The 9726-nt window shown below is 45.6% G+C and overlaps 2 protein-coding genes across 2 annotated transcripts; one reads left to right on the top strand and one right to left on the bottom strand.

Moving 5' to 3' along the window:
* Window positions 1-1079: 1079 nt before the first annotated feature.
* On the top strand, window positions 1080-4277 carry LOC125551834 (ubiquitin-conjugating enzyme E2 32). Its single transcript, XM_048715205.1, has 5 exons — window positions 1080-1302; window positions 1659-1790; window positions 1898-1982; window positions 3407-3570; window positions 3654-4277. The coding sequence occupies exons 1-5, from the start codon at window positions 1189-1191 to the stop codon at window positions 4068-4070; spliced, it is 912 nt and encodes a 303-aa protein (XP_048571162.1). The 5' UTR covers window positions 1080-1188; the 3' UTR covers window positions 4071-4277.
* Window positions 4278-4876: 599 nt separating this feature from the next.
* Window positions 4877-9089, bottom strand: LOC125551835 (ATP-dependent Clp protease proteolytic subunit 5, chloroplastic). Its single transcript, XM_048715206.1, has 9 exons — window positions 8896-9089; window positions 8724-8819; window positions 8358-8478; window positions 8177-8269; window positions 6453-6498; window positions 6306-6378; window positions 5643-5677; window positions 5463-5551; window positions 4877-5268 (listed from the first exon to the last, which is right to left on the bottom strand). The coding sequence occupies exons 1-9, from the start codon at window positions 8991-8993 to the stop codon at window positions 5071-5073; spliced, it is 849 nt and encodes a 282-aa protein (XP_048571163.1). The 5' UTR covers window positions 8994-9089; the 3' UTR covers window positions 4877-5070.
* Window positions 9090-9726: the final 637 nt, after the last annotated feature.

Genomic DNA, 9726 nt, shown 5'->3' with positions numbered 1-9726 from the left:
TCCTTGGTGCTCAGCTTTGCAGCTACATCGGCAAGTGTTGTGGTGGCGGCGGTGTGAGGCTTCTTGGACAATGTTGTCAATTCCTTGAGGTGGGGTGTCAGGCGACGCGCGGATGAAAATCTTGCACGGCTTCTGTCAAGCCGGCGACGGTGGCACCTGTGGATGTCATTCCCTCCTTGGAGGCGTCGCCTAGCGTGGTCACCTTGTCCTTTGCGCTCCTGGAGTTGGTGGAGGTCTCCGGGCGAAAGCCTCGATTCGATTTTTGGATTGGCACAATGGCGGCGTCCTCGACGTCATTCCTCTGTTGGGAGCATGGTGTTTGGAGACAAGGTTGAGTCCTCGTTGCTCTCCTCCGGTGTTTGTTGTGGTCCTATTTTGATCCTCAGCGGCGCTATGCACATCCGCCGTCGGTGTGTCCAAGACGGTGCCTTCTCGGAGCGGACCGAGTCTTGCCATTCATCTGTCACTTCCTTTAAGGCGTTAAGGATGGATAGTGCGTTGACAAGAGAATCTTTGCGAAAGTTGTTGGTCTTCGGAGGTGTCCGAGGTCGGTCGAGACGCGGTGCTTTGTGTCACTTTAGGATAGGCTCTTTTACGTTGTAGCTTGCTCGACGGTGTTTTTTCCTCTTTGGTTTGGTTGGTTGTGATGTTCATGCTACACTCGTAACTCGTTGTTTGCATCGAGTGATAGCTTTTTTTAATTGAAATGTTGTCTTCTATAAAACTATGCTCTCGAATAAAAAAATGACCGAAAAGAAAACCGAGTACAAAGATTTTCGCCTTCCACTTCGAGGCCATCGATGAGCCTCTCTCTCTCAGCCTCCAACCAGCATTCTCTCTCAAAAAAAACCCTCCAACCAGCATAGGAAGGTTCCTTTTAACCCACTCACCCACGCCGCAAGCACCAATAGAGACGCGCCACGTGAGCCCATCCACATCACCTCCCAACTCAACCTCACCGACAAGTGGGCCTAATCTATTCACCAGTCCCACGAGACAGGGACACGTCGACCCGCTCCATTAATTCCTCCGCCACACGCGCTTCCTAATTCCTTCCAGCCCCCCCCCCCCCCCCCCCCCCCCCCCCCCCCCCCCCCCCTCTCTCTCCTCCCTACAATTCACAATTCGAAGGCGCATCCTTGCCCCGGTAAGCGGCGGCGAGTCTACAGGTTTCCTGGGGCGGAGGCGATGGCAGCCACAGGCAAGTTCAACCGGAGTAACCCGGCGGTGAAGCGGATCCTGCAGGAGGTGAAGGAGATGCAGTCTAATCCTTCCCCTGATTTCATGGCCCTGCCCCTCGAGGTTTCAATCCCGATCCCTTCTCCTGCCTTTACCTTGAGTTTTATCCGATCTCGTCTTTTAGGTCTTAATCGATTATCAGTTCGATGGCGTTGATTTTAATGGCGTTTCCGTGGTGCGGAAATTTAGACGTGTCTGTATTTTCTTCTAGATCTCATTGCATTACGTGTAATTATTGTAGTCTGATCATCAACATTATCTATCCTTTGTAGCGGCAGATATTCCTTAGATATCCTTTGTAGACATCCCGAGCAACTGAGTGTGCATGAAATTGTTATAGGTTATTAGGCTTAACTTATTGCCGCAATTTGGTTGACATTGATAGCCTCATATGATTTACAATGCCTCTGTCCGAGCAGGAGGACATTTTTGAGTGGCAATTTGCTATCCTGGGGCCCCGAGACAGCGAATTTGAGGGAGGAATCTACCATGGACGGATCCAGTTGCCCTCAGACTACCCGTTCAAGCCACCATCCTTCATGCTGCTCACGGTCTGAAATTGCTGTGTCCTAATTTCCCTGTCTCAGTTCAGCATATGCTTTTTGTGAGCTGTTGATAAATCTTGCTTTGTCTTCTCCCCTTTATCTATATGCTGCAGCCAAGTGGAAGATTCGAGATTCAGAAGAAGATATGTTTGAGCATTTCCAATTACCACCCCGAGCACTGGCAGCCATCGTGGAGTGGTGAGTGCTCATTTGTTTGTAAAATGGCTGCTCAAGGAAGCTCTTAAATAAAGTACAACTCAAATACAGTTAGTTTGTTTTACAGCATGTTTTAAATGCTGTTATAATGTCATATAAGAGGCATCCGGCATGTGCTTTTTAATGTAACAGTTGCCTTTTTCATCTTCTTATTCATTGGTTATCTAAAGCATGACTATGTGTAGTAGTGAGTATATAAAGAAGTTAGTTGCTATGATAAGCCCTGGCATCCCTTGAACTTAAAACAAGAACCGGATATATTCCAAATATCCGCCAGTTAATCGCTACTCGGACCCCTTCTTGATATGGAAAGGCCCTATTCGCGCCATTAACTGGCTGGGCCAGTTAACTGATAGGCACTTTTTTGGCCCAAAACTGCTGCTATTGCTGGACATTTATCATTTGTATATCTAGTAATAGTATGTACTGATGTAAGAGGAGAGGAGTTTACATCTGTAGATGCGGCCGCTGTGCCGTGCTGATGCTGGGCATCTCCCCTATGTAGATCTAGTAATTGTATGTACTGATGTGCACATCTATCTAATTTAGAGCACACCTTAATGCTTTTGTTTTAAATTTGCAGGTTTATAACACTTTCCCGTGCTACATTAATGTGCATAGTAGCATATTTATCCATTTAGTACATTGCATGTTGCTATGTAGCCTGGGATATATAGATATGGCCCCAGTTAACCTACCGATAAATTCAGTTAATAGGGTGATTTGCCGATTTATTCCTACTCAGCACCCAACCCATATGGTACCAGTTACCGATATCATGAACATTGCGGATATTGCATGCTATCATATGTACCTTTATATGATGGACATCATCTCGTAGTATATACACTATAAAGTAGTATATATTACATACACTGTATGACCATGATGCCAAGGAGATGGTTCTTTGTGTAATTGCCCTGTGGTATGGTATTTAGCGCTATAATAAGCCAAAGGAGGAACATATTCATCCTCATATGTCATGATACTTATTTGTTGTGAAGCAAGCAATCTTGGGTCTACTTATCACTGAACCACCTTGATTGTTACAACCAACATCTGACTTGTAAGATTAGATTGCAAGCATGTCTCCCAAAATATCTATGTTCTTAGTTTGTTCACATTTTGTCAGGGAAGGAATTATGTCTTCATTTATTGTCTAGTCTTGACTCCAAAGCAGGTTAAATGATTACTAATTTTACATATAGGAATTCACCATTATTCCTTCCGGAGGATCTTATCACCATATCTGTGAACTGATAAATTACTATTTTTCTTGATTTATCCCAATTTTGTTTCCTTGGTTGTTAAAAGTGTGTTATATAATTATATGTGTCTTCTTTTCCTTTTCCTTTTTCTTGTTCATATGATGTATACACATCTGAGCCAAACTATTCGTGTTGCAGTACGCACAGCACTAGTAGCATTGATTGCTTTCATGCCAACAAATCCTGGTGGCGCATTGGGTTCACTGGACTACAAGAAGGAAGATAGACGAGCACTCGCTATCAAATCACGTGAAACACCACCAAAATTCGGCTCCCCAGAACGCCAAAGTGTAATTGATGAGGTAAAATTCCCAACACACTTTGAAGAACTTCTTAAATACGCCCCATTCTGTTTCTTTGACACAAAGAACTGTTGCAAACACAGATCCATGAGCAAATGCTCAGTAAAGCTCCACCTGTTCCACAACTGCTAACTGGCTCTGAAGAGGAGACTAACAAGACCGCACCCGACACTTCTGGCGAACCTGCTGTCAAGGCAGCAGAAGGTGTCAACACTTCTGGCTCCAGCTCTGGTTCTGCGAATACTGACCTTCCAAAGCCTGATTCGGAGTCAGAAGTTGCAGAAAACATTGTGGGAGCTCAGTCCGATGTAATCCCCAGGGATAGCGGTCCAAGAGTTGTTGCAGCACCGCAGAACCCTGTCGTCACAATCCAGAAGCCAAAGCATGACAGATTGTTGACGTTGGCTGCATTTGGGCTGACTCTTGCTATCATGGCTCTTGTGATAAAGAAGTTCTTCAAAATCAACGGCCTGGCTGGTTACATTGAGGGCAAGTTTTAGGTAGGTTTGTGCATAAGTGGATGATATAAGAGGAGCGCCTGCATTATGCGTCTGTGCGGCTATGTTATCCTTACCATATCTTGTATAAACCCCCTAAGAAATGTAAATGGTTGTTGTCTAGCTATAGATGAAGTTGGAAGTGAGATGGTGGTACTACCCGTACCCTACTGTATGTAGCACTGATGGAATACATGATATTTCATTATATGTGTGCGTGTGTGCCTTAAGTTGTAACCTTTGTTCTGGATGAAAGGGCCTCTTGGTTATCTGCAAATAATTGCTGAATTTCTTCAGGAAAATATAAGCAACTGAACATGACAAGTGATTCGTTCATTAATAAAAAAAATTAGGGAGCGCTTTCGCCGCAGAATTAGGAAAAGCGTAGCATTTGCTGATGGCTTCTCCAAACCAGAAGAGATAACGCTGGGCAGATGACAGTTTTGGACTTGGATCCATTTGTTTGCTTGATGCCTGGTAAGCGAACTTGTGGCACAGGTGGGAAAAGTAATTGCCGTAGAACTTATCTGGCAGGGGAACTTATCTGGCAGGGGAAGTTCATACTGGCTAGATCAAGCAGAAGATGTGTGACCCTATTACAGGAAATACGGTGAAGGAACATACATGATACATCACGTTGCCTGACGAGTCTTTGAGGCTCAAAACTGGCTGCTTTGCTGTGCGGTGAGTTTATCATAAACAGTAGTGTGCTTCAAGAATAGTTGGATCCGCACAAAACCTTAAGTCTCACCCCATATCAAACAAAAATTTGTGTCCAAGCAGAGGGCCCTAACAAAAACAACGTCGACTCACGTGCAAACATCTTACCGCAAACGATGAACATTCTAGTAGTGCATCTGTTCCGTACAACCTGTGAAAGCTTCAGAACGTGAAATTACAAAAGCATCTAGCCAGACTAAGGAAAACAGCGTGGTACAAACACAGCTCCAGAAGATCACAACAAAAATGCTTGGAGCGGCATAGATTTTGTGCACGGCATGGCTTAACTGGAAGCTGGAAGTGGTTGCAGCGCTTTAAGAGGGTTCACGATTACTCCATCAATAAGGCCATACTCCTTCGCCTCCTTCGCGCTCATGAAGAAGTCACGGTCAGTATCTACATTGATCTTATCCAGGGGCTGCCCAGTGTGGTATGCTAGGTATCCGTTCAAGTTGGCCTTGTGGTGCAGCATCTCATTGGCCTGACGGAAATGCAATTCATGATTAAAAGGACTGGCAAAGCAACAATATGCCTTGCTGCTTAGCCAAAAGAGTGGCTTGCTGGTGCTCAAAACTAAGTAAGCAGCAAAGGATGTATGGGAAAATAAAGATCTCCATCACGCAGATGCTGTCCTGGTCTAAAATTAGCAGACATAGTTTCACTTTGGTAATTCACCTGGATCTCAAGGTCGGTCTCTTGTCCTTGGGCTCCTCCAAGAGGCTGATGGATCATTATTCTTGAGTTAGGTAAGCTGTACCTCTTCCCTGCATTACATACACACAGTGAAGCACGAAGGTCAGTCTAGCTGTAGACTACATCTAGTACTGTAACAGTGTAAGCAGTCACTCATATTACCTTTCGTCCCACCGCTAAGTAGAAAAGCACCCATACTGAAAATGGAAATAGAAAAAGAAAGTGTAAGAATCAATGTCACATAACACACAATAATAAAGTAAACAAAAAACATTCCACGGATGGATACGACCTAAATACTGCAAAAGGTAAATTTGCAGAGTGAGAAAACCTCAACAATGAGAAATGCACAATGAAGCAGCTCTCTCGTATTTTGCCATCCTTGACAGATTTTACGATCATACAATTTGAAAATCTAATCATCTTAATTAAGGACATATGATATAAAATGCACTCATGCAAAAAAAATTTGCTATCTAGAATTACAAAAATACCAACATTTTACTTGCAGCAATAAAGATAGACTCATCAATCCAAAATCCTACACTGGGCAGGTTATACTGAATAAACATGCATCAATGATTTAAGAATTAAGATGCATAACAAAAATTCAAAAGAAAAAAAAAACTGGGCAGGCTGAATAGCCGGAGACAGGTACTTGTTTCAAAAGGTGAAATCCAGAAAAATGGAACAGAATCCCTAGTTTTAATAATCAAAACCCATTATAAAGATTATATGCAATGTGCAAACTATAAAGCATCCTACATCTGAACCAATCATCTATTTTCTAATAGACTAATTCAGAAAAATGTCAGTACTGAGTACCTTGCAGCAAGTCCGATACAAACTGTCGAAACATCAGGCCTGATATGCTTCATTGTATCAAATATGGCCATCCCTTAATAGAAACAAAATAAATTGATGTTATTAAGAAAGAATAAATTGATTACAAATATGAATGTGCGTTATTACCAGCTGTCACTGATCCTCCTGGAGAGTTCACATACATAATGATATCCTGCACAAAATTGACAAGAACCAATTATATCACCGAGTCTAAAGCCTGCCTAGGCAGCTCAAAACCTAAGCACTAAGATACGGCGGCAATACGAAAGCACCGGTAACAGTTTTAAGAAATAAATTCCAGTAGGAAAGATATCCAGATAAATTCCAGAGATTTTTCCGCCGCATTCCTTGAAAAGCAGAATGAAGCCTCTCTATTTTACAACATCAAGTAGTTTCCTTAAATAGAGGAAACACATCCAAGAACTAGAGTGCCACACTCTATTTTACATCCAGAAACAACTTGGCTTAATTTACAAGTTCCGCTGATGGTGCAAGAAGGCCCTATAATGTGTTGAAGCTAAAGCAGCAACATGCTATTACTTCCCTTGATAATGGATACGTATCAGCAATTCTAGAGTAAAGCTTCTGACCAGAAAACTACTGATCTAGGAATAAGAGCATCTCCAGCCGCGCCCCCAACAGGCCCTCCCCAGGCGATTTTTCCGCGCCGGCGCCCAAAAATCGGCCCAGTCGCGCCCCCGACCCCCAGGAGCCCGTTTTTCGCTGGTTTGGGCCGAAACTGGCGCCGGCGGACCCAGGCCGAACCCGGCGCGCTGGGGGGCGCCGGGGCGAGCGTTTTGGCACGAAAGAGGATGGGCCCGCCGAGTCAGCGAGACGGCGCTTCGTCGCCCTCATCGCCTCGGCCGGGAGCAGGTGTGCCACCAGCGCCGTGCGTACGCGTAGTTCCAGCCTTCCGAGGCCGGGCCATCCAGCGCCCCACCGCGTGTCAGCGACCCTGGCCAGGGCTGCAGCAGGAACGGCGGCGGCACAGGCGAGGCACGCGACGACGATGACAATGATGGCGACGGAGGCGACTACACCCGCTTCTACAGGCTTCTCGGCATGTAGACGACGGCGACGGCGACGGCGGTGGCGGCTAGGCGTAGTTTGCATGTTTTCATGTTTTTTTGTACAAATTTCAATGAAGTTTCGCCGAGCTCGTGCCAAAATCGCCGAGTTTTCATATATTTGTACGGAACATCGCCGAACCCGGGGCGACCTATGGGCCGACGACTAGGGACAAAGTCGCCCCCACGCGCCAATCTAGCATCGGCTCGCCCCCAGGCGGCTCTTTTTCGGCGCCCTGGGGGCCGAATGGCTGGAGATGCTCTAAGAAACTGGCAGAAGGAAAAGAGATTCATTTGTCTGAATTTACCATCATCACAAGATCACAAGAATATATACTCAATTCCAGGCCTACCTAGGCAGCTCAAAACCTAAGCACTGTGATGTAGCAGCAATACAAAAGTACCAGTAACAGTTGATAACTCCAGCACCTTCGTCACATAGGTATTGACAAACCAGGGTCCAGAAAAATAGAACTGTTTCCTACGAAGTCAAGTGATATTCATTTAACAGAGGAAGCGCATCCAAGAACCACAGTGCCACTCTACTTAACCTGAAATAACAACTTCGAGCACAAATTCCACTTACGTGTAGTGTGAGGCCCTAGAATGTGCTTGAAGCTAAAGCAACACACTACATCCTTTGATAATTGATATACAGATCAGCAATTCCAAAGTAGGCTAGGATGAATAGATCATAACAAAGCTTCTGCCAAGATAGCTATTCATCTGGGACAGGAATTAGGAACTGCGCACAAGGAGAGAGTTTCATTTTTCGCAACTTACCTTGTTAGGATCAACGGCGTCCAGGTATAGCAGCTGCGCAACAATGACGTTGGCCATATCATCCTCCACAGGACCGCCGCATCGGATAATTCTCTGCAGCAGGACGCGCGCACATTACACTCGCAAAAAGGCCCTAAAGAGCAGATCAAACAATTGTGCACACAGTCCAGTATTCCCGTACGTGCTGAAAGAGCTGGCTGACGACGCTCTGGAACCGCTCCATTACCATGGGCGAGGGCCCGCGCTCCTGCCCCGCGGCCTCCACAGGGAAGTAGGGCGACCTAGGCATCAGCAAGTCGTCCCTGGCAGACACACACACACAGCGCCATCAGCACCCTTAGATCCCCAACTGAACCTCGTCCAGCGTACCAAACAGACGATGCGAAACTACAAGGCTTTCTGCCACGAAATTGATTTCATCCTTTTCGTTTTGGAACCGGGCTAGTCCCCATTCCATTGCTCGCAGAACGGAAATAGTACTACATAGTCGGAGTTTAACAGGATACAGGAAGCGCGAAAGAGAAGAAGCGAGTGGAATTGACTTCACCTGATCGACCAAATCCCGCGCCTGTGAGCAGCCCCGTGCAGTCCCACTCCGCCGCCGCCGGCAGAGGCGGCCACGGACCTAGCGCACCTCCGATTCCTGCGAGGCGGACATGGTTAGGGTAGAGTGGTTGGAACTGGAAAGCGGGGAGGAACAGTGCGGGAGAGATGGGAACCTGAGGAGCGGGAGGGATCTGGGGGGCGGATTGGGGCTGGGTTTGGGGCCAAGGAGAGGGGCGGTCAGAGAGGAGGAGGAGGCGGTGGAGGTCGCCATGGGCGGGGCGAGGAGAGAGCTCGCGGTGGGGGTTTTGGGCGGAGGGGGCTTTGGCTGCGCTTCTTATCCGGGAAGAGAGTGCTTAGAAGAAGGCAGTGAGACTGTCTGTGGGCGAAGAAGTGTGGGCTTGTTTAGCCCTGGGCTTACATGGTGCGGCAGATTGACAGTACATCTCATTTGCAGGATAAAAAAAAATAAAACAAAATAAGAAAAATTAGCCTCTCACCCTTCCCTCGAAATAAAAAAAGGGAAATGCTAAAATCTGACGTAGCATGACAAATCTAATGTTTCTCATAGCAATTTATGTTGGGATGAGGATGACAAATGTAGCTGGCGAGCATGGCAATTTTTTGGCTGCCATGCTCACCAACTAAGCTTGCTACCCTTGACAAACATAATTTGTTATGAAAAACATTCGATTTGTCTTGCCTAAAAATCTGAAGTTCGTTGTATATTCCGATCCAAAAAATAAGCCTCTCACCTTAAATCTCAGTTACGCTCTAGCAAAAAATTAATACTATTTAGTCAGCGGTTAATTAAAGCTAGTCGCCTACAATTCTTTCTACACATGTTGAGTTTATTGCCACAATTGGGAATTTGTCACACTTCGTCAGTCGTATATTTCTTGTCAGATGTATCTTCTTTGTCAGCAGATATTTTTAGATCATTTCTTGGTCACATCTTGACTTTTCTGTTAGTTGTGTCTTTAAACTAAAAAGTAATGATACAACTT

The sequence above is a fragment of the Triticum urartu genome, chromosome 4 (genome assembly GCF_003073215.2).
Source record: "Triticum urartu cultivar G1812 chromosome 4, Tu2.1, whole genome shotgun sequence".
Lineage (NCBI taxonomy): Eukaryota > Viridiplantae > Streptophyta > Magnoliopsida > Poales > Poaceae > Triticum > Triticum urartu.
This window is presented reverse-complemented; position numbering and strand designations above follow the sequence as displayed.

What these genes read in the sequence shown, in the direction of transcription:
- LOC125551835 (XM_048715206.1), bottom strand. Translation starts at nt 8,993, where the DNA reads ATGGCGACCTCCACCGCCTCCTCCTCCTCTCTGACCGCCCCTCTCCTT. An exon ending in ACGCCGTTGATCCTAACAAG is followed by an intron (nt 6,499 to 8,176) that starts GTAAGTTGCGAA and finishes AATTTTGTGCAG; the next exon opens with GATATCATTATGTATGTGAA. An exon ending in AGACCGACCTTGAGATCCAG is followed by an intron (nt 5,269 to 5,462) that starts GTGAATTACCAA and finishes CATTTCCGTCAG; the next exon opens with GCCAATGAGATGCTGCACCA.
- LOC125551834 (XM_048715205.1), top strand. Translation starts at nt 1,189, where the DNA reads ATGGCAGCCACAGGCAAGTTCAACCGGAGTAACCCGGCGGTGAAGCGG. An exon ending in TCATGGCCCTGCCCCTCGAG is followed by an intron (nt 1,303 to 1,658) that starts GTTTCAATCCCG and finishes CTGTCCGAGCAG; the next exon opens with GAGGACATTTTTGAGTGGCA. An exon ending in CTGGCAGCCATCGTGGAGTG is followed by an intron (nt 1,983 to 3,406) that starts GTGAGTGCTCAT and finishes TTCGTGTTGCAG; the next exon opens with TACGCACAGCACTAGTAGCA.